At 31.2% G+C, this 25,642-nt stretch overlaps 1 protein-coding gene across 6 annotated transcripts in view; it reads left to right on the top strand.

The window, feature by feature from the left end:
- The window catches only part of Rbp (RIM-binding protein), a 59,401-nt gene that overhangs the window by 8,444 nt on the left and 25,315 nt on the right, over window positions 1-25,642 (top strand). For 3 of the 6 annotated variants that reach the window (XM_065513730.1, XM_065513711.1, XM_065513759.1), the window contains exons 6-16: window positions 3,621-4,158; window positions 4,316-4,427; window positions 9,788-9,936; window positions 10,006-10,206; window positions 10,528-10,718; window positions 10,786-11,187; window positions 11,251-11,512; window positions 11,591-11,841; window positions 16,293-16,394; window positions 17,615-18,148; window positions 23,451-23,762. In XM_065513730.1, coding sequence (XP_065369802.1) covers window positions 3,621-4,158; window positions 4,316-4,427; window positions 9,788-9,936; window positions 10,006-10,206; window positions 10,528-10,718; window positions 10,786-11,187; window positions 11,251-11,512; window positions 11,591-11,841; window positions 16,293-16,394; window positions 17,615-18,148; window positions 23,451-23,762 — 3,054 coding nt within the window. The remainder of the gene's footprint in view (window positions 1-3,620; window positions 4,159-4,315; window positions 4,428-9,787; window positions 9,937-10,005; window positions 10,207-10,527; window positions 10,719-10,785; window positions 11,188-11,250; window positions 11,513-11,590; window positions 11,842-16,292; window positions 16,395-17,614; window positions 18,149-23,450; window positions 23,763-25,642) is intronic. The other 3 variants (XM_065513740.1, XM_065513719.1, XM_065513751.1) reach the window with 2 other exon arrangements.

Raw genomic sequence — 25,642 nt, 5'->3', positions numbered from 1 at the left:
TGCACTCGGCTTAAGGCTTATCATAATCTGACAACAACATGTTATGATAAAATTATGGTTGTCACAAACATATACTTGTTTACTGTAACCATATATATGGTTGATACAATCATGTGAATCATAAATTAACCATATTATGGTTACCACAATCATGTAAATAGTTACTGCGACTATAATATTGTTAAAAATCTTGTAACACTATTTAAATGGTTACAGTAACCATGCCCAATTATATTTTTTCTCTGCGTGCAGGCATATTAATTACCTGAGTGTTACTTATCTTTTTTAAAAAAGAACAATTTAGATGGCCTATTAAACAGACTAAGGTTGGCATATTTACAGCTAACGTTTAAGCATCAGAACATAAGAGAATCTGATCAGACCACAAAATTTGTTTCATTTGATTTAATCGTAAGAACAATTTGCAAGGACTCTTCACAATCGAAAATTATATCTCCAATACTGAAATTTGATAATAAGAATTTATAAGGAATAAATCTGTTATGCGAAGTAATAAAAAAAATTGTTCTGCACAGTGGTGGAGGTTGATTTGTAGCAGTATTATCCCTTCTCTGAAATAATTTGGAGATTGATCATCCCATTATCATCAGCTAGCGGCATTTGACCCAGATATTCTTTGTAGGCTTGGATCGTAGTAACATCATACCTGCTGTTCTAACAGTTTGACTTAGAATTGTGCTGGCATTTGACATTAGCGAGCCTGTTTATCATTTTCGATTATTTGTATTAAATAATGTCCATTATCTAAAATACTTCATAAATATCGTCGTTTACTGATAGAAAATAAGTCAGATTGTTTGAAATCTGAAATTAGAAGGAAGAATTTCCAGACAGCAATCAACTACAATATTTACCTTTATGTTCATGTGCCTCGATACCCACAGGATGCGATATTTATTTAATTCTGAAAAACATTAAAATTAGCACCATTCATATTGACTGGGGTTTTTTATGGTTTTAAAAGTTGAGGGTTATTTTAACCCCAAGTCATATTAAGGGTTAATTTTAATTTTTGTGCTGTTATTGTAAATACTAGACTTTGTGTTATATTTTTCTTAAGTTTCATCAAAATCGGCCCAAAAATATATAACATTTCGCTATATTTCCATGAAAAATTCCAAATATTGAAAAATGTACCTTTGACCTTCACGATTTAAGGGTTAACGTTTTCCGATTTAGTAACACTTTCAGACTGAATTTAAAATTACCTGTACTATAATATTCTGAACAGGTTAAAATACAATAAGAAAATTGGGCTCATTAGCAAAAATATGGCCAAAAAATTAGTTTTTCTCGAAAATCGCAAAATTTAAATCGCAGATCCGAAAAAACTGTAGGAGGTATTGTCATACTTTTTTCATATTTTTATTTCCTATTATGTTCTCAATAAATTCAAATGTGATGATCAAAAAATTCTGATATTTGTTTAAAAAAAATTTTAAAAATGGAGTTTTGAAACGGCCATTAAAAAAATTAAATTTTGTTGGTCATACCTGCAAACAGGTTAACTGTATTCTACGAAGACAAAAACTCAGATACAAGTAAATTTGGATATATTTTAAGTAAAAATTATCTTTTATTTTAATATTTCTTGAAATATGTTAATTTTGTTCCTAAGTTTCTTGTTCTAGTGGCCTGTAACCAATTTTAGTCTTTTATATCTCATTAGAACGACAATTGGGTGAAAATGTCTATTCTTTTAAATTAAATTGCAAAAGTATTTTTTTAATGGCATAATTTTTACAAAACCTTAACAATTTGAATTTTTCATCCTTTAAATGCACCTCAGAACTTTGAGCGGCACGGGTTAACGTCGTTTAATCGAGCTCAAATTTTGGATATCTTAGAATCTGGAAAGGTGAATCGTTTTGTGGGGTCCAGAGGAACAAAATTCAGCCATAAATTTTTTGTGGTCACTCTATTGGTCACAGATCAGAATGGGTAAACGTTATACTAGTTACACAAAAAGGATTTATGAATCTGGGAAACATGGACAAAAATCTCTCATGTACGTTTCCTACAATTATGGAGTATTAATCACTCTCTCCACTATCTTGCGTAGTTTTTATTTCTGACGAAGAACTGAATTTGAGAATTACATGGAATCGGTAATTTAAAAAATTCTTCTACATCATTCTCATGATAATAATAGCTCATAGAAAGAATTAATCATTTGCTTTTTTGGTATAGTCTTCTGATAAATTATTTTCAGTGTAGTAACTATTAGTAAACAGATAATATGGTTTCCCAATATTAAAATAAAATTACGTATTTTCAAAAAAGGCTTTTAAAATCATTTGATAAAAATAAAAGTTATTTTTTTTGTGTTTAAACGCTTTTTGCATGTTTCGATTTTTCTTTTGAACAAACTCAAAACCAAAAGTTTTTTGTTTCCGTTTTGCATTTGGGATTTGAAAATGTATGTTTGATTGATTGATATTGATATTCCTTAAAAAAGATCTCATCATCTCGTTCAAAAACTCATAAGCTTTGTATTGTCATTATAAAAGCTTAACTGTCATCTGCTTCTCTGAAACTGAAATAACAAAAAAATAATAAAGATAATAAACAGCAACAACAACATAATATTAAAAATAATCGTAATAACATGTATGTAATTTACATAAGTTGTCATCAGTTTTCGTTGTACTACTATAACAGATATAGTTATTTTGTAAATTCATTATTAATTTTGTACAAAAAAAAAAAAGTTTTAACAAAAAGCAATAATGAATAAAAAACTTAAAAAAGAATTTCAATTTGATTTCTCTTTTTTCCATTTGTTTTTTATCTATATGTGCTGTCATTTTGTTCTCTCTTTTTTTATCTATTTCTCTCTCTCTCACTCTCTGTCTTTCTGTAACTTTATTTACAAACAACGCGTATGAATGATGATGGGGTGGAATAATAATTTTCATACTCGTTTTCTCTAATAACTTGTATAAACTGTTGTAAACATTTAATTTTCCTTGACAAACATAAAAAACTATATAATTTTTATATATTTGTTAACAAATAACATACAACAATACTAATAAATATATTTAAATTGTTTTTGTCCAATATTCTCTCCATATACATATTTATAAATGTACATATAATTTTATATTATAAAATATATATATAATAATTTTGATGTGTGTGCGTGTGTGTATTTGTCTATATATTATTAAAAATAATAATAATAATAAAAATTATAATAATAATCTCAACTATAATAAAAACAACAAAATACCATAAACCTTTATGTGTGTGTGTGTATGTATGCGTGTCTACTAAAAATTTTACAAAAAAAAAAAAACAAACACAACATTAATTAAATTAAATATAAACAAAACCAAAAAAACAACTGTAAAAATCCACAACCAAACCAATTAAAATACAATTTGAATAACAAAAAAACTACTACAAATAACAACATCAACAAACAAAAAAAACAACAATTTGATTTAATACCGAATTGTGTAAAAAATCATTATTAACTGCCTTAAAATATACTATACTTTTTTTTGCTATATAATGTTTATTAATAAATTCACAATGTTTGAATGAATGATGAATAATAATAGCGTGGCACAATACAACTATACAATTTACAGAGCACAACTATGCCTATACTCTCGCTGAACTCGCATAATATACCAACAGGCACCAGCAGCTACTCGGCACTCGGTTTAAGTGGCACGGGAGCAGGTGCTGGCGTACATCCGTTGGGTGCCTCTTTGACCCATCCCACCTTAGGCCTGGATACCGGCACACTGTTGGGTACGGCTGGCCTATCTGGTCTGGGCACCGGCTTGGCTGGCACGGCTTCACTTTACGGTTTGGGTTCCGGTGTTGGTGGCATTGGCGGCATTGGCGCTGGTTTGCCAAGCTCCTATGGTCCTCCTCCTCCCTCGTATCTGGACATTGGTTCAACCGCCTCGTATCCATTCACTTCGGCCGCCATACGTAATGCTACGAAAATGAAAATGTTGGATGAGATCGATATACCGTTGACGCGCTTTGGCAATCGCAGTTCACCTTGCTCACCGATTCCACCCAGTAATTGGGGCCTCGATGAATTTCCCGACAGCATGAGCGCCTCAATGATGCACAGTCGCGGCGGCTTAGCTTTAGGACACATGGACATGGAATGTAAGTACTGTAAGTTGAGATACGATTGTGAAATGTAAAAAAAAAGGAAATTATTATTGAATTTGGCTAGTGAAAGTGAAATTAATAATCCCCTCCTTGTATGAATTCCTCGAACAAACCACCCGCTTGTAAACTTTAATGGCGTTTTATTCTTTAGCTCGCAATCACAATCTAAATGGAGTGAGTGAACCACAAGTTGATATGTTGGATATACCGGGCAAAGGACGTTGTTGTGTATTCATCGCCCGTTTTCCTTACGATCCACCAGAGTAAGTATGTTTCAATTAAAAAACCTAAGAGAATCTGTTAAAAGAATGGGTAGTATCAAATCTGGTTGATTATTAAATCTTTAACGAAAATCCTTTGATTTATTTAATACAATATTTATTCCATGTAATCCAACGTTGGAAAATTTATTCTGGTTCATTTATTTATAAAAAGTTAGAACAACCAAAGTGAATATTCCTGGTAAAGTGATATGATAATTCGTGTTATTGGAAAGGTCAAGGCACGAATTCCATCTATTTGCTAAATTTTTCAGCAAAAATAAGTTAAATGTAAAAAAAAAAGAAATCACAAAAAGATTCTTTGTTTGGATCGATCTACATTTTCCAATTACACAGGGCAACAAAATCGAAAAAATTTTGGAGGCTTTTTAAACCACTACACAATTTTGATGTATTGTGGTTCCAGTAGTACAAAAATGGTAAAATTTTTAAATTCTATGGATAGATTTTTTTAAAATTTTTTTTTCTAAAATTGGGATTTTTTTTAAATGTTTCTCCACATAATTTATGATAACTCAAAAACGGTTAGTCCGATATTATTAACTTAAAAAAGCCTTTAATCCGGTTATATATTGCATTTTAATCGGCTCAGTAGTTTCCGAGTTATAATAACAAATTGAAGCAAAAAATATATTTTTTACGTGAAAATAGCAAATTTATGTGTTTTAAAAATTCATGAAAAATCGAACACGGCAGAACTTGTTCAGGTTTATTACTTTATCGCAAAGTCGCGTATAATAAGAACAAAATGAGATATCGAAAATAAAAATCGATTGATTATTTTCGAATTTATTCACAATTAAGTGAATTCGCTCATTTTCACAAAATTTAAGTTTTTTGTTTGACATACATAAAATTGAATAGTTAATGTTCTTCTTTCGATTGATTGAAGTTTGAAAACATTTTCCCCTTGCTATGTACAAATTTTTACGTATATATTGCATTTTAATCGGCTGAGTAGTTTCGGAGTTAGAAAAACAAATTGAAGCAAAAAATATATTTTTTATGTAAAAATATTAAATTTTTTTCTTTTCAAAAAAATCATGAAAAATCGAAAACGGCAAAAATTGTTTCGATTTATTGCTTTATCGCAAAGCCACATGTAATGGGAACAAAATGAGATATTGACCATAAAATTGATCGATTGCTCTACTTTACCCTTTACAAGAATCCTTCTGAATATTTAAAATTTAAGAGTGTAAGAGAGAAACAGAAAAGCTAAGCATGAAAACAATTTCCTGTTTTACCAGCATATCTATATTGTATTGGAACAAATATTATAAGTTTCCTTTTCATTTCATTTATATAAGTACATATGTATATAAACAAGTAACGTTACTGACTGACTGAAGCTAGAATCATGAAATTATAACAGTGGGTTCCTCTCCCCAAAACAATCCGATAAGAAGGGATTTTTGGAAATTCGAACGTTTAGGGGGTAAAAATTTTAAAAACGGGTAAATTCGGTAACCTTATATCTTCAAAACAAATAAAGATACAAAAAACTTAAAATTGCATGTTACTCCAATTAAAAAATAAGCTGACAGGTGTTTCGTACTTTTTCGAAATTCGAACCTTTTAGGGGAGAAACGGATAAAAACTGTATTTTGGTACTTTTTTTTGGCACCCTATATATCTTTTAAACCAATAAACATAGAAACAAATTTTAAATCGTATTATTTACTTATCAAAAAATATAAGTTTTGTACTTTTTGGAAATTCGAACTCTTAAGGGATAAAAATTGTGTTTATTTTTAGTACTTTTTCATAAAATATGTTTTTCTATAATTTGATATAGACATACGAATATGAGCTCCCACAACGATACAGAATTTTATTTGAATAAAATTTTACCATGGCGATGGGGATAAAAAAGGTACAAACAAGTGGATAAAATCGGGAAAATACATTATATTTGAAATTATTAAGCCAATTTTGATAATTTTTTTAACATTGGTTCCTGGATTCATACAGAAATTAACTAACAGGGTGTTATTTGGAACTCGAGTGCCAAGGTGTATCTTCGTCCAAATCCGGGTAAACAGTTTGGTACTTTTTTAAAAGCATATTTTTTCTTGGGCACATTAACACAGATTTTAATATTTTGAGACATGTCTGTAGCATAAACAATTTTGGCAAAATGGAATATTTTTAAAGTTCGAACTTGAGGTGTATTCAAGGAAGAAATGGGAAATTGGTACTTTTCTCCTAATGGTACTTTTTTAATATTTTAAATAATTTCACTTATCGACGTTAAAGTTAGCTGATTTGTATTTGAGTGAAGTTTGTGTTAGGCATAGGGTACAATATTTAGGTACCAAAATGTGAGAACTGAACTATAGGTACTGTTTTATTCATCTAATGGTACTTTTTGAATTTTATATGAAAATGGACTTAGAAACATGAAATTAAGCATGTATGGTCTAAAGTGAGTTTGAATTTTAGGAGTAGACTTTTTGGTACTTTTTCTTTAATCGAATGGTACTTTTTGTAATTTCTTCACCAATGAACCTAGAAACATGAAATAAAGCTTATATGGGCCCGAGTTGGTGGGAATCCACACGTGGCTGCTTTTTGGTACTTTTTCTATATTATAATGGTACTTTTTGAATTTTCTATAATAATGGACCTAGAAACATGAAACTAAGCGTATATGGTCCTATGTGAGTGAAAATTCAAGTGGATACTTCATGGTACTTTTTATACCCTTCACCTTCGTGAGAAGGGTATATATAAGTTTGTCATTCCGTTTGTAATTTCTACATTTTTCATTTCCGACCCTATAAAGTATATATATTCTGGATCCTTATAGATAGCGGAGTCGATTAAGGCATGTCCGTCTGTCTGTCTGTCTGTCTGTCTGTCTGTCTGTCTGTCTGTCTGTCTGTCTGTCTGTCTGTCTGTCTGTCTGTCTGTCTGTCTGTCTGTCTGTCTGTCTGTCTGTCTGTCTGTCTGTCTGTCTGTCTGTCTGTCTGTCTGTCTGTCTGTCTGTCTGTCTGTCTGTCTGTCTGTCTGTCTGTCTGTCTGTCTGTCTGTCTGTCTGTCTGTCTGTCTGTCTGTCTGTCTGTCTGTCTGTCTGTCTGTCTGTCTGTCTGTCTGTCTGTCTGTCTGTCTGTCTGTCTGTCTGTCTGTCTGTCTGTCTGTCTGTCTGTCTGTCTGTCTGTCTGTCTGTCTGTCTGTCTGTCTGTCTGTCTGTCTGTCTGTCTGTCTGTCTGTCTGTCTGTCTGTCTGTCTGTCTGTCTGTCTGTCTGTCTGTCTGTCTGTCTGTCTGTCTGTCTGTCTGTCTGTCTGTCTGTCTGTCTGTCTGTCTGTCTGTCTGTCTGTCTGTCTGTCTGTCTGTCTGTCTGTTGAAATCAGTTTTCTGAAGACCCCAGATATCTTCGGGATCCAAATCTTCAATAATTCTGTCAGACATGCTTTCGAGAATTTTGCTATTTAAAATCAGCAAAATCGGTCCACAAATGGCTGAGATATGAGGAAAAAACCAAGACAACCTCGATTTTTGACCTATTTTTTTACCTATATCTGGATTACTAAGACATTAATATAGACAATATGGATATCTAATGATAGATATTTCAAAGACATTTGCAACGATGTATATAAGACCATAGTAAGTTGGACCTACAATGGGTCAAAATCGGGAAAAAAAATTTTGAACCCGAATTTTTTAAAAAAAAAAAAAAAAATTGAAAAAACAAAAAAAAAGAAATTTTTAAAATTTAAAAAAAAAAATTTTTTAAAATTTAAAAAAAAAAAAAATTTTAAATTTAAAAAAAAAAAATTTTAAATTTAAAAAAAAAAAATTAAAATAATCGAAAAATTTTTTTTTCCAAAAAATTCAAAAAACAACTGGAAAAAAAATTAAATTTTGTTTTCCTAAAAGTATTTAAAATTTTGAAGTATAATTTGGTGAAGGGTATATAAGATTCGGCACAGCCGAATATAGCACTCTTACTTGTTTTTTATTATAATGGTACTTTTTTTAATTTTCTATAACAATGGACTTAGAACATGAAATTAAGCATATACGGTCCTAAGTCAGTGAGAATTCTAGGGGGAGACTTTATGGTACTTTTTCTCTATTCGAATGGTACTTTTTGTAATTTCTTCACCAATGAACCTAGAAACATGAAGTAAAGCTTATATGGACCGGAGTGAGTGGGAATCCACAAGTGCCTGATTTTTGGTACTTTTTATGTATTGTAGCGGTACTTTTTGAATTTTGTGTAATAGTGGACATAAAAATGTAATCGTGTATGTTCTAAAGTGAGTGAGAATTCTAGGGGGAGACTTTTTGGTACTTTTTGTTTATTCTAATGGTACTTTTTTGAATTTTCTATAACAATGAACTTAGAAACATGCTATTAAGCATATATGGTCCTAAGTGAGTGAGAATTCTAGGGATAGAATTTTTGGTACTTTTTATTTATTCGAATGGTATTTTTTGAATTTCTTCACCAATTAACCTAAAACCATGAAATTAACTTATATGGGAGTGAGTGGGAAACCACAAGTGGGGACTTTTTGGTACTTTTTATATATTATAATGGTACTTTTTGAATTTTCTGTAATAATGGTCATAGAAATATGAAATTAGGTGTCTATGGTCCCAAGTGAGTGAAAATTCAAGGCCATACTTCTTGGTACTTTTTCTATGTTCTCATATGTACTTTTGTGAATTTACTATAATAATGGACCTAGCGTTTCCAAAAAACCGAAGAATTTCAAAACCGCGGTTTCGTTTTTTTTTTTTTTTGGGTTTTGTGATAATTTTTAAATATTAATTGTTATAGAAACAAAATTAGTTGATAATATAGGAAAGGCTATACAAATTTAAAATTCAAACTTGACGGGTTATGGTTTAGTGAATGCGAATTCACTAATTGCAATGGTACTTTTTGAATATTTTATAATAATAAACCTAAAAATTTAAAATTAGGCACACATGATTCTGAATGAATTTGAATTCACAAAAGGTGACTATAGTGGTAAGTCTTTAGCATTTTCTATAATAATGGACCCAGAAATATGAAATTAGACATTTACAATTAGATTGACAAAGGGAGACTTAATGTACTATTTCCTTCTTCTAATTGAGGTGGCGAAGCGCACCGGGCCAGCTAGTTTTGAATAAATTCATTATAAGAATGAATTTTATTTAATGGAAAGTCTTGAAAAGAAGCTACTATATTTATGATTTGAAAATAGGTTTATGACATGAAAAGTGAGAATTCCTCAATTCTGAATTTGTTTGAAGCCCCCATCAAATTAGGCTAAATTTCAATATATTTTATATATTTATTTTAATTGTAATCTATTTTATTCATTCCACTTTTAAGCAGAGATGCTGAGGGCGAGCTGTCATTATGTGCGGGGGATTATCTTTTAGTATGGACCAGTGGTGAACCACAAGGCGGTTATTTAGATGCCGAATTATTAGATGGTAGACGTGGCCTGGTGCCAGCTTCATTTGTACAGCGTTTAATAGGTAAAGTAAACGCTTAAATTCATTTATGGAAAGAAGTTAATAAATAAATTAATTGCTATTTTTGTGCAGGTGATGATCTTTTGGAATTTCATCAAGCCGTCTTATCCACTTTGCGAGATGCCGAAGATGGTTCGATGCAATGTGATTCGACATCATTGCCCTCATTACCACCGCACAATCCATTGCTCACCCACACCCAAGAGGATTTAGCTAGATTAAGTGAAACTCATACTGATTTGGAACACGATCAAGATGATATTAGTGATAATGGTAAGATATTAATGGGCAATGGAAAGTGTTCTTTTTTGGAAAATAAACTTTTTATTAATGTTTTAATTTTTCTTAAACATTTTGTACGTAATTTTTTTTTTTTGTTTTATTTAATACATACATACATATTTATATGAAAAGTAAGCATGTTATTTGTTTTTTGAATTTATTTTATTTTTGAAACACATGTGCATTATAGGCTTGAAAGCCTTGAAAGCTAGATTTTTTCATAACATCTGAGTAGTTTTGTATTCAAGAATTAATTAATTTAAAAAGAAAAACTTGTGGTTTTATGTTATTTTAATGTTGGCTTGCAAACAGTTCCAGCACCAAAGCATTTGACATTGGAGAGACAACTGAATAAAAGTGTTTTAATTGGATGGTCGCCACCTGAACCCCTGGGCTACAATTTGATTGACAGTTATCATGTCTATGTCGACGGAGTGCTCAAAGTTACTGTTAAAGCAAATGAACGCACACGTGCTCTAATCGAGGGCGTGGACTCGAACAGAGTAAGTCAATTATTTTTCCTTATAAATAGATGTTCTTAATTACTATTGTCTATTTGTGGTCATCTAGCCTCATCGCATTAGCGTACGTAGTGTTGCACAAAATCGCCAACAATCTCGAGATGCTGCTTGTACCATGATTATTGGCCGTGACACTTCACACTTGGGTCCATCGTCTGTACGTGCTACGCATATAACGTGTTCATCGGCTGTCATAACATGGCTGCCAGCAAATTCAAATCATCAGCATGTAGTTTGTGTAAATAATGTCGAAGTACGCACCGTTAAGCCGGGTGTCTATCGCCACACTATAACCGGTCTGGCTCCCAGTACTCAGTACCGAGTAACCGTACGAGCCAAACATTTGCGAGCACCTGGCGGTCACCAGCCACCGGGCCGTCCTCAAGAGGAAGCGCCCGGAGCATATGCTGATTTCCGTACCCTCACAAAAGGGTTGCCTGATCCTCCACAGGTCAGTTACATTACATATGCATGTAAACTCTTCTTAAATACTAGTTTTATGGTTTTTCCACAGGATATACAACTTGAGGCTGGTCCTCAGGATGGTACCATTCTTGTGACATGGCAGCCAGTTAATAGGCCCACCTCATCGGGGCCTGTAACCGGCTATTCTGTGTACGCGGATGGTAAAAAGGTAACCGATATCAATTCACCTACGGGAGATCATGCGCTCATCGATATTGGTAAATTGGGTACATTCAATCCCAGAGCCGTAACTATACGTACTAAATCCCGAGAAGCACAATCGGCCGATAGTGCACCCATATTAATACCAAGTAATTTAAACTCTCAACCACCCCCCCATTAAATCTAGCCTACCAAACTCATATTTTTTAATATATTTTTTTATTCAGATTCTGTTCGTAGTGCTGTAGGTAGAAGGGGACCAAATCAAATGGGTATGGGCATGGGCCAACACTTACCCCAAGGACCTCACGGTCCTATGGGCATGCAACAGCAGCAACAACATATGATGGGCCATCAGGATCCTAATCAGTATGACCCCAATCAAATGCAACAACAACAACAGCCGGGCATGCAACAACAACCCGGCATGCAGCAGCAGCAAACCGGTCAACAACAACAAGGCCAGCAGGGCCAACAGGTATGTGTCGCATTACCCAGTCTACAAACATTTATAAATTATTTAAAAAAAAACAAACAAACAAACATACATTTCTCTACCAGTTCAAAATATAAAACTCCTTTTTTTATAATTTTGGATTTTTGTTTCAAGTGTTCATTCAATATACAAACACTGTAAAATATTCTTTCTACTAACTTTTAACAGTCTCTAACAAAGCAATACAACATTTGTTCCTTTTTTGTTTACATTTCTATACTAAAATAAAACTATCACTTGTTTTACTTTTACATTCCTCTGCCAACTCTGTACATAAACAAATACACTGTAAAAAAAAAACTTTCTTAAACAGAAAACAAACACTTACGTTGCGTCCAAAAGAATGTCAACTGTCTTTTCTAACAATAAAACACACATACACATCTTGCTCCTCTCTACAACAAATATGTTAATTTATTTTGCTTGCACCTTCTTATGAAATTCTTTACGTTTTCAAATATACTTAAAAACTACACACTCAATTTTTTTCTCTGTAAACGTTTAAGTTCAAGATGATTTCATTTGCATTTATGGGTTTTTTTTATTATTTTCATTCACAACATTTAAAACTCTACTAAACTTTTTCTACTCTGCTCTACTCTACTCTATTTTACTCTTTGCAAGAATCCTTCTGAAAGTTTTTAATCTATTCAAAATTTAAGAGATCGAGAAAAGAAAAAAATTAAAGAAATTTTGAAAATATTAGACAAACTGTGATATTTTATAAAAAGATTTTCATTAAAAATTCTAAAAAAAACTAAATTCGGATAACCTCAACATAGTAACTTTTAGCTTGAGATTTTAGTTTAATATTTAATCGAAACTTACAACTAGCTACTTCACTTCATAATTAAGTGAGCCTGAAGTTCGACATTCTTATCATTATGAATACCAAAATACTCAAGATAGGTGAAATAACATCCATCAAAACTCTACTAATTTCATAAAAAAAACAATGCGAGAGTATCTTTATAATCAATTGCTTTACTATGAGATTATTATGAGAATTTCTAAGTGCTCTTTTAGTTTGCCAGTTCATATTCTCCATGATGCTGATATGTGCCTATTTGTGACATCGATTTACCTTTCGTGTAGACTGACTAGAAGAGAAATTAATTTGTCGCATGCATTGAAATGATCGGTAGTTGTTGTTCTTCGCTGGAGAAAAACTTCCCGTTGATACAGCTGTCGCTGAGTTCTTAAACTTTGTACGGTCGTTCGAGAGCGATGATTAATTGTCGATTTATATTCTATAAGTCTATATGCTAAAGAATAATAGTTCAGTGATTATGTTCAATGTTTATTGTATTAATATCATCGACAACAGGAGAAATACATGTATATATGATCCGAAAGTACCTATGGCCTATTTAATCTTCTTTGGCGTGATGAGATTTACATCCCGCTTATAAAATTCGCTGTTGAAACTTTGTTGCCAATCGGACTCCATATACAATCCGGAAATGTTTTGCCATGAGTTTCCTTAAACTTGAGATATCCTTAATGTCTTTCATTTCCTGCAACATATCCGTTTGGGCTTCCGTATCACCTTATAAATCCAAGATATAAATACATATGGGCAATTCCATATCATCGTGCGTGACATGTAGAGTATATAGAGTGGCATAGATTTTGCAAAAATAAGAGTATTTGAAAAATAAATTTGGCCTTTGTGTTCCATACAGAGGGTGCTATATTTTTAAATAATAAAAAGTTCTTTCGAAATATTGTTGTCCAAAATATTGAGCGAAATAAGGCTATATCGTATGTGACATAAAACGGAACTCATTTTGAGGTACATGTAGAAATATCCGAAAATATTCGAATCGTGAGAGGCGTTATGTTTTATTTTAATTTCTTACACTAAACGAAACTTTTTTCCGTTACAATCCGTCATATTTAAATAAAAACAATCTTTGGATGATTTTATAATAAATATAATGTAATATCGTACGTGACATACCGTACGTGACAGATTTTTCTCTTATAATAAAACCATATATATTCTGTAAATATATGTGTACAAAAACTAAAAAAGTGAATAGAAAATATACATTCGGTTTCAATAAACAATTTGACAATAGCAAAAAAAAACAATCAGAGTCAAATTCATTTCATACTACAAGCTAATTGGGAGCCTAGTTTTCGCCGCAATTTTAGCCTAAAACATACCTAAAACATTAAAAAATTAAATATAATCAGTTTAAACTATTATTATTGTCTTTAAAATGTTGTAATATGATCTAAATACTTTCACATAGTAACATTTTATTATTTTCTTCTATTAAAATCATCATGCAAAAAAGTTTCAATGATTTTTGTGTTTTCAGTCGTGGTAGCGATTCTCGTGTTGTCATGGATGTCTGAAATATTAATAAAATCCAGTGACCTTTATATCTATATACGAAACTCCAAATATATATGGTCAGGGCATGTTGCTTCCTTTGCAACATTGCATTACAGATTTTTTGTATCATTAATTTGTGTTAAAAGTGTTAGATCCAGGATTTATCTTCTATCTCTAGTTTCAGAAGCGAGGGTTCTGATTCTTATTTACTAAAAGTAAATAAGAGTATTCTGTTATAAACGCCAATAATGTAGTACCTCTGACAATCGTGCCCTTGCTGCCCTATGGAAAATGATTGACGTTTGATTCACGTATAATTATCAAGTATTTCTGATTACCTGCAGTTAATTTTAACGTAGTTATACTCCATGGACTGTTATGATGCTTTGAAATTTATTTCAATAAGTATACATGATATAAGGATTAGACAATTCAATACCAACATATTTCAACTTTAATGAAACCTGATAGAGTTGAGTTGTATACGAAAACTATTCTTGTTTTTAGAAACGAAGATAAGCTGGTTCTTCGTAACTAATTAAATCCACATTAGAGGATATAACCGTGACTAATTCGGAACTTTGATTTACGTAATGTTTAACACTGCTGGAATAGAGTACAAAGACTAAGCGATCGTGTTCACATTCTGAATTCTGAATTAACGGAGCACAGAATTTATAGCCATATCCTTCACAACTAGATCAGAAATAAATTCATGAATAAGTTTTTCGCTCCTTCTTTCCCAGTGTAGTATTAGCTTTATGATATTCCTACATTCCCTGCAAAGTCTCATTGTCATTTAGTTAGTATTTTTATACTCACGACAAAAACACAGGTTTCTGGATAAAAAATTATTTTTCAACATAGTCTCCTTTGAGCTCTATGCAATTTATCAAACGTATCTCAAATTTTTTTATCCCTTCCAAAAAATTTGATTTGTCGAGGTCATCAAAATACATAGGCATACTTTTTTGAGATGGTTTCATGGTTAGAGTCAAATCTCATTCCACCGTGACATTTCTTCAGGTTTGGAAACAAGAAATAGTCACTCGGGGCTAAAACCTAATTCATGGATTTTTTCCATGGAAACTGCACATGAGTGTACCGTTTTGGGCACCCGATTGTGAGCAAACGCTACAGCTATCTTGCGGAAAGCTTTCTTATACCCAAGTGATCATTCAAAATTTAAACCACTGATCCATGTAAGGTGCCTATGGCTTCCACAATCTCTCGCACTTTCAATCTCCGATCACCCAATACCATATCGTGTTTTTTTCAATTGCTTCGGGTGTATAGACCTCAACCGTTCGACATTAAATTGCAAGCAATATTACACAAAGAGGCATCTGGAGCCCAGCTGATTATAGAATTTAAGGAAAATAATGTAAAATTGCATATAAAAAATAGAAATAATGAAATTATCTCCGATGAATTGTTCCTATAAAAAAATATCACAGTGTTGCATATAAAATTTAACAAAACCTCACAAAAACAAATTTCTTTAATTTTACTCTCTTGAATGCCATGTTTTCGATTAAACTCTATCTCCCTCTTACTCTGACTCTCTCTCTTTTCACTAAATTCCTAAAATAGAAAAACCTACATACACAGAACAAAATTATTTGTTAAAACATATTGAAAATGTCGTTTTTTGTTAAAGCACTTAACCAAATCAAAATCAATAATACTGACCATTAAGATTCAAACGATCTAAATCACAGTAAATTAAATACGTTACGTTTTAATTATTGAAATCCAAAACAAACAAACAAAAAATCCCCTCCTTTTTTGAAATGTATGTAAGTTTCCATAAGAAATTTAACGAAAAAACAAAAAATATATTTAATTGCTTGCGTTTTTTTTTTTTAAAAAAAATATATTGAACGAAATTTAAATAAATATTGTTGGCATGTTAATGATTGAAAAATCTGTTAAAACGATTAAATTAGCTGAACAATTTCATTTATTTAATACAATTAATTTTTTTCATAAATATTACATAAAAAAATACAAATAAACATCATCATTTTGTGTAAATTCTAAATAAAAACAAACAAATTCCCCCCTAAATCATCTGTAAACGCAGGCCGAGGGAAGTACCGGTGTATTAGGAGGCCTATTCGGGGGCCTCTTTTCAAAACAAACACCACAAACTCAAACTCAGACTCAAGCGAATCAAAATATTAACGTAAGTCTATAACTCATAACATCTACTTACTACATTTTAACTTAACACACATACAAACAAATATTCAATATTCAATACTTAATTATTAAATTTAAATTGTTATAATAATAATAAATACTTGTACTTAATAAATTAATTAATTAATTATTTAATAAATAATAATTTTCAATTACTTACTTACTTACATATATAATTAAATTGTGTTTGAAAGAAAAGTACATACTTAGAGTAAAATATTTTTGTTTAATTTTCTTTTTAAATTTTAATTACTGCTTGCAAAAATACAAACTTTAAAAAAAAATATATCAAATAATAGTAATAATAATTTGTTCAAAATTTAAGTTCAATTCGAGGTTTATCCAAATTTTACAAATAAATAAAAACTTAGTTTATGGTTTAATTTTCTTAAATAGAGTTGTAGCTAAGAACGTTGAAAAGTTTTAGAATCCAAGTTGTTTAGATTTTAAGTAAACAATTATTTAAGTTTAGTTTTAGTTTTGGTGTTAATTTTACTTAAACAATTTGAAGTAAACTCCACAATCAACCAAATCCAGGTCTAGTTTAGGTAGTTACACACCTCAATTAACACAACAAATCATGTGAAAATAGTTCATACAACCAAATGTCACAACCATCAAATCGAAAACTCCTCTACTCACGGTGTAAATTTAACATCTACAACAACAGAATATCTGAAAATATACACAAAAAATACACTGTAAAAAATAAATGTAAACCAAAACCAAAATCAAATACAACAAATCAAATACAACCGTAGAACAGTAAACTAAACTTTGTAACATAAACAAATACTTAGCTTTGCCTCTTTCTTTTATGTTTTCGGTTCTCTCTTGGTTTAATTCTCTTGATTTTCGCTTTAAACTTAACTTAACCTAACCTTATGTTTAATTTCGTTCTGTTCCTTCCCTTATCAGTTTCAAAATCATAAAATTTAATTATTTTCGCTTTGTTTCATTTCAAATATAAACTAAACATTTTCATTTCTTAAGATAAAAAAAGAAAAAAGAAATTATACCATTTGCTTCAGAAAATAAATATTATTTTTATTTTCAACTTACAATGAATTAAAAATTATATTCACTAACAAGAAAACAATCATTGAAAAAAGAAACTCACCAGAAATTATATTGCTTTAATCAAAATTTTTCCAAAAACTTTATTCGGGTTTAAACCAAAATTAAATTGATACCACAAAAAAGGGTTACCCACCGGGCCAACAGCAGCAGCGAATGATGCGGCCGCCAGGCGTGCAGGGTATGCAGCAGCAGCAACAACCATATGGACCTCAAGGCCCCATGGGTCCACAGCAGCGTTTCCCCGGCCAAAGAGGTCCTGCCCCTCCGGGTCAAATGCAACAAGGTGGACCCATGCAACAAGGTATGATGCCCGGTCAAACGCAGCCCGGCATGCAACCTGGTGGCATGCAAGGTACAATGCAAGGTGCTATGGGCCTTAGAGGTCCAATGAATCAACAGCAGCAAATGCAACAGCAGCAGCAACAACAACAACAGCAACAAATGCAACAAGGCCAAATGATGCCCGGCCAACAAGGTCTAACACCACAACAACAACAGCAGCAGCAGCAACAACAGCAGCAGCAACAGATGGCTGCGGCCGCCCAGAAAAAGCCCCGCTACTTTGTTGCCATGTTCGACTATGATCCCAGCACAATGAGTCCAAATCCAGATGGATGCGACGAAGAACTGCCATTCCAAGAGGGTGACACTATTAAGGTAAGTCGGCAAATTAAAAACATGACTCTAGAACATTCTACATTTTCCTTTTAACCAACTTGATTGGCCAGTTTTGATAAAATTGTAGTAGTTTTGCGTTAGGATTATTAATGAGGCTTGTTAAAATTTAAATTTTTTAAAAAAAAAATACGAAAAAAAATATAATAATATTAATTTCTTTTAAAGTGGCATATTATGCCGTAATTATTCAAATAAATAATTTTGTTAATTAGAGTGTTCCTACTTCTTTAGACATTGCAACAAATCGAAATGTGTACATTTAAAAACCCTATTTATGACATTGGTTTTACAATATGGCAATATACTAATTGAAACCCCTATAATATCGTATGATTTTACAGTGGAAAATTTCCGATCCAGTCTATTTTTAGTTAAACTACTAACCCCCATTTTCTCAATATCTGGTTATTTTATATCGTGACGATAAACTGACAGTTCTCATAAAAAAAAAATGTTAATTGGAGGTTTATCGTTACTAAAAACGATAACCAGATATTGAGAAAATAAAGGTAACAATGATAAGAAAGTATTTTATAAAAAGATATTCGAAAATAAATAGTTATAGTTTTTATGTTTCTATACCACCCCCCAGTTGGCCACGTCTTCAAGATATCCTCACTTGTAGGTGCACGACAATGTGTATTCGTCGACGACATATGAGGAGAGACAGCCAGAACAAATCTTCAAAGACTTTTTCGAACAATGTCGCGAAAATCGTGGACGACTAAAAGAAAGACAATGTTGTTCAGTTTGTCGTTTACACAATAACAATGAAAAGTTCGGCTATAAGACATGAATATCATTATTATAGTTCTCCAGATATTTAATAATAAATATTTACTTTGTCGTTTACACAATAACAATGAAAAGTTCGGCTATAAGACATGAATATCATTATTATAGTTCTCCAGATATTTAATAATAAATATTTACTTTGTCGTTTACACAATAACAATGAAAAGTTCGGCTATAAGACATGAATATCATTATTATAGTTCTCCAGATATTTAATAATAAATATTTACTTTGTACGAAAGAGGGCATGGCCTTTTCTCCGATACCATTAATTTTTGGCATAACTGACACTGACAACAACGTAATTTACACAAAATTTAAAAACGAAAACAATTACAGTTCACTTGATATTCGAAAATAACTATGTATATATTCACTGGATAGGGGAGGTACTACTCCACTGTTCTGATCCCACCCACAGATATGTCCAGTGGTAACAAAATAACTCTTTTCAAGCTTTACTTTAATTATTATAATTCTCCAGTCATTCAATTATAACTATTTTCTTTACATGAAAGGGTTAATTCCCACTAAGCTGATTCAGCGCCATTCCAGACAAACATCGTAAAAGTATAAGAAATTTATTCAGATGATTAAAGACTCTCAAAATCTCTCCCATTTTAAGCTAAACTTCGTACATTCACAATTATTGTTCTCCAAATATTCGAAAATAACTAATACAATCTGAAACATTTTCAGCCAACTACGCCCCTCTGTAACGAAATAAATCCTTCAAAGTTTTACGGATTTTCTAATACAGTTCACCAGATATTTGATAATACATATCTATTTATTTTGTATGTGAGATTCCATTTCCACTAATAATAACCCGCCCCTTTTCAATCAAAATTTGAAGAATCTTGTAATTTTATTTATACAGATATTCAAAATTGACTATGTACTTTATATGGGAGATGACTCACCCCCTGTTTGGATCCTTTCAATTTTTATAGATCTCCAGATGTTCGAAATAACTATTTACTTTATTTGGATGGTGCCACGCCCACTAATTCAATTCTGACCATTTTATTTCTATACTTTACTCCGATTGCTCACCAAAGCTTATGGTGAATGTGTTCCAATGTGAAGTTCAGAAGTGGTGATTCTGACACGAATGACAAGGCCAGCCAAAAAAGATTGAACACCAAGAATTGGAGGCATTACTTCATGAAGATTATTGTAAAACTCAACAAAGCTTCCAAAAATATAAAAAGCTTTGAAATCGGATGGGAAACAAAAAAATGGCACGTGTTTAAAAATTTTACATGTCGAAGGGACCCTAATTTGAGCCCCCATATCGCCTCCCCTGGAGCATTTGTATGTCTCATTTTAATAACTTAAACTCTAATTCTCCTTGGCTACTCCTACGTCAAATTTTATTCTGATCGGACTAGACATTTAGAAATGCCAGATTTATTTCCAAAAAATTTCGATTCTGCCCCACTGTGCAATGGACAATATCTATCTATATACATTAGACTCTAATGATTAGAGTGTTCCTTAGAATTAAATTTTTTGAAATGTTGAAAACTTTCGAAATGACCTAAAATACCACCAAAAATGAAAAAAAATAATTCTTTTTTCAGTTTTTTTAAATGTTTGACATTAAATAATAACTTTTGCAATTTAGTTTAAAAGAAACGAAATGTGTGCGTAATTGTCGTTCTAATGAGATATAAAAAATAAAAATTGGTTAAAAAATGATAAAGTTATTAAAACATCGCCTGGCCATTAACGTGTCTCAGGCCACTAGAACAAGAAATGTAGGAACAAAATTAACATATTTTGAGAAATATTAAAACAAAAGTTTATTCTTACTTAAAATATATCCATATTTACTTGTATATGAGTTTTTATCTTCATAGGATACAGTTAACCTATTCGCAGGTACATATAACAAAAAAAAATATTTTTTTTTAACGGCAGTTTCAAATCTCCAATTTCAAATTTTTAAAAATTTTGTTAAACAAATTTCAGAATTTTTTGATCATCACATGGGGATTTATTTACAACATAATAGGGAATAAAAATGTGAAAAAGTATGTCAATACCTGCTATAGTTTTTCCTTACCTGCGATTTAAATTTGGAAATTTTGCAGAAAATCTAATTATTTAGCCATATTTTGGCGAATGATTCCAATTTCCTTACTGTTATTAATTTTATGTAAAATTTGTTCAGAATATTATAGTCCAGGTAATTTTAAATATAGTCTGAAAGTTTTCCTAAAATCGGAAAAAGTTAACCCTTAAATCGTGAAGGTCAAATTTTTCAATATTTGAAATTTCTAATGGAAAGATAGCGAAATGTTATATATTTTTGGACCGATTTTGATGAAACTTAAGAAATTTTTTTGCAAAAATGACACCGAGGCCCCAAATGAATGACTTTGTGCAAAACTGGGAAACACGTTATATCTTTGCCATTTACATTCGGATCTTAAAGTGTGATATATGTATAAATGTTTATGTCTCGAAAAGACCAATGTTTGGCTATAAGGGCCATTGACTTCAAGTATCCCGTTTTACTATTTATCCACCAGATCTTTGTTCGGTCAAGCCCAACCATATGATACCCTACATCGAGAAGATGATTATAAACAGTTCTCTTTTAAAATGTATATGGGAGCTATGATTATTTTATTTGAATACCAACATTTTTAGAAATCTCGTTAAAATGATTTTCAGAAGTTGGCCTCATATGGGAGCTATGACTAATTATGGACCGATCGTCACAATATTTGGTGGTGCGAGTTCGGCTTATATAAAACTTATTTGTGCAGAATTGGGTTTGAATATCTATATAACTAAGATATTTATGAGAGCTGAACTATTTTCAGATAGGGCAATTATGTGGGGACTGGAATAAATAATGGACCAATTCTAAAAAGACTTCGTCTTTGGAGCAATAGAAAAGCTTATAACAATTCTTATCTTTGACAAAAAGACTCGATCTCGTTACATCATACTTATATATCCGACGGTAAATGCAGACTGTTCTGCAGGTATTATTGAATTACTTCGTTACCAAAAGTTTCATGATTTCTTGCGAACTTCAATTGTCTGACATTAGGGTTGTACAAACAAAGATCTGGAGGATAAATACTAAATGCTACACGTTCAATATATATTGACCGCGATCCAGTATCGCGATATTTATTGAACGTGTAGCATGCAGTATTGATGGATCTCGATCCAAATCGCAGAATAACATAATTTTGCGTGATACATTACAATGGATCGTGATCCAAATATCACAATATATATGAAAGTGTAACAGTTCCCTTAGAGCACAACATTAGTATTTTCGAGACAAAAATATTGATCCGACCGTAATTAGCAAGATATAACGAAAAATGTAAAAAGGCCCCTACGTTCGGTAAAAAAAACACTTTATCGTAACTGCCTGATTATTCTCAAGTAAAGTATGAACCCACAATCGAGGAGATTGTATGTAACTGGAGATATGAAATTACGTACAAACGATCTTTAGTAGTGCTAGTCGGATAGTATAAATCTAAAGATCGGATAATGATTACCTGTGCTTGATTTTTGTCAGTTTTTTTTTCAATAAAAAGAATAGTTTAAAAATATCGTTTTTTAATTCCAAAATAAGATCGCTTTAAAATCATAGTCGTAGAAGTTGGTAGGGACACTCTAAATATCTAATAATTAGCATTAACTATTAACTAATGGAATGATTGTTAATTACATATACACAATACTAAATATAATTTAAATAAATATTCGTATGTAGTTGGTCAGCTAAATTAATAAAAAAAAGTCTGTATGTAACCAACCCGTTTATAGCAAACCAAAGGTAAGACTAGAAATAACAACTCTACTACGAAAACCTTGTGGGAAATTGTTGAAACTAAAAGTGTTTGAACCCGCTTTATTTATAACAAATAATTAATAAATTAATTAATTAAATTAATGCTCGATTGGTTGACTAAAGTTTAAAAAAGGCAACTAACTGATCGGTTAGCTTAACATTATTTAAATCATTAAACGAATTAGATTTTGTCATCATTATTATTACAATTATTAAAACAATAATCAGAATTATTATTATTACTTAATCACCCTTCATCCCTTAAATATGTTCATTTCCATAGAATAGTGTTTAAATTTAAAAAAAAAAAAACAAAAAAAATATTTAATTATATTTGAATTAAGTATTAATGCTTTAATTAGTTTAGAGTTTAAATGTATTTCTTTTTTGTTAATTTAATTTAATTGCAACTATTTATATAAATACTACTAACTATATATATACATATAAATACTTTAAACATATTTATAAATGTTACTAATGTTGTTAATTTAATTATTAATTAATTAAATGATTTATTTATATATGAAAAATTATTATAAATAAATAAATAATTATCATTAGTATTTCTCTAAGGCAAGTTAACAATTTCTATAATTTTCTCTTTCTTCTCTATCTTTCTCTCTCTCTCTTTCGCTCTGTATTTGACAACAGGTCTATGGTGATAAGGATGCCGATGGTTTTTATTGGGGTGAATTGCGCGGTCGTCGTGGCTATGTACCCCATAATATGGTAACCGAGGTTGATGACGGCACTGGTCAAATGGGCCAAATGGGCGGCCAGATGCCTCAACAACCGGGCGGTGGTACAGGCCAAGTAATGCCCGGCCAAGTTGGCACTCAACAAAGCATGCGAAATGTTAGTCGTGATCGTTGGGGTGATATCTATGCAAATATGCCAGTAAAGCGTATGATCGCCTTGTACGATTACGATCCACAAGAGCTAAGTCCCAATGTGGATGCCGAAGTAAGTACCTACATATTTTGATTTTTTGTATTTTCATTAAACATAAGAGAGAGCATATTGTATTCAAAAATATTTGGTGTTCAATTAGCGTAAAGCGGCCAGTACCGGTGGTGGTGGTGGCTTATTTGGTGGCATTTTTAATAGTTTATTGCCTAGTTTTACTCAAGACACAACCACTTCACGTTGGGTGAGACAAATTATGTTCGTTAATTTATGATGCTAATGTATTTAGTAATTCTAACGAGGCTAGCTAAATCCTGCATTATATATGGGCTTTTATTTGTATTTAAATGTTGCACTTTTGTTTTTTGAAATCTTGTGGAATGTTTTATCTTTTAACAGTTAATGTATTGTCATACTAATAAACAATGTTAATAACAGCGTGTTTTTAACATTATTTATAATTATAAATTTTTCCTATGTTTGTTAAAACAGTTACATATATCGTTTATTGACTTGTCAGATCTATGCTTCTTCCATAGTGTTTCTTTGCCAAATACTTTCACTAATTTCTAAAGAAGGTTGCTAAAAGATTATTTTTCCAGGGGATCAATGAATTTAGATAATTTTATGGTTACAAAAAATTAGCTATCGGTAATTTCCAAACACAATCTCTTTAAATTTAGCCAATTTACAATCAGTTCAGTGACAAAGATATCCTTGTCTTTAAATCTTTTTTGTTTCTATATACTTTGCATTACACTCTGCTCCTTAATGCAAAGTTTATAGAAAGGAGAAAGTAACTTTCAATAGTTTTGCTTGGGGGAATACTTTTACACATTCAAATCAGTTTTACTATAAATGTAATTCTACTAAAGAGTATTAAATGACCAACAGACAAATTACCTCAATCATAGGGAGGAAAATTTTAATATATTTGTTAGAAATCCTTGATTTTACTTCAGATGCCGTGTGCAATATTATGTTGATAAATTATTTCTGTGCATCAAAGAACATATTTTTAAACTTAGGGAAAACTTGTTCCAATAATTTTTTATAATGAATTTTGCTCATTCGGATACTTTTTCAAAGGTGGCGTGGAATGAAACTAGAGTGTAGTTTTGGATCATTTTGACCCCAAGTGTGTTTAAGGGTTAATTTCTGTATTTGTGTTGGTATTGCAAATGTAGGACTTTAATTTTCTCATAAAAAGTTTCATAAAATTCCACCCAAAAATAAATAGCAATTCGCTATCTTGTTCTTAAAAATTCCAAATATTTCAAAAATTTACCTTTGACCTTCACGATTCAAGGGTTAGCCTTATCCGATTTGCGTAAAAATTTCGCTGTACATTTAAAGCTATCCAAGCTATGTAGTTTTTAATAAATTTGAAATTTGTTAAAAAAAAATTTTATCTTTTATATCTCATAAGAAAGACAACTACATACGTACACATTACTATACATTAATATGAAAAAAAATATTTAATTACACTATCCAACAGCATTCTTGGAACAGAATAGCGACCCTATATTCTGAAAGGGCATGTTGAGTAGATCATATTTGTAGAATAAACGTATAGTCCAGCTGGTCTGAATTTTTTTACAGTGGGTCAAAGTTTTAATTTTTTTAACGAAGGGAGCATCATTCTAACTGAAAAAAATGTTGTAAGTTAATGCCTAAGAGAATTCTTATTGTCAGAGTTATATTATGGAATTTTATTGGGATAATTTTCGTGGAAGATCTTAACCCTCTAGCTCCTCTCTTTAGAGGTAAATTTGACCCATTTTTCGAGAAAATCAAAAAAGTCCTTTCAAAAAGAACATTTAGGGATTAAAATATTCTAAGAAAATTTTTGACGGAAAACTTCAGTGGGGGGTCACCACAGATACCAACGTTGTAAATAAAGCTCTTTACGCTTAATTAGCAAAATTACACGT

Source organism: Calliphora vicina, chromosome 1 (genome assembly GCF_958450345.1).
Source record: "Calliphora vicina chromosome 1, idCalVici1.1, whole genome shotgun sequence".
Lineage (NCBI taxonomy): Eukaryota > Metazoa > Arthropoda > Insecta > Diptera > Calliphoridae > Calliphora > Calliphora vicina.
The sequence above is the reverse complement of the archived record's forward strand: the minus strand, read 5'-3'. Positions and strand labels throughout refer to the sequence as shown.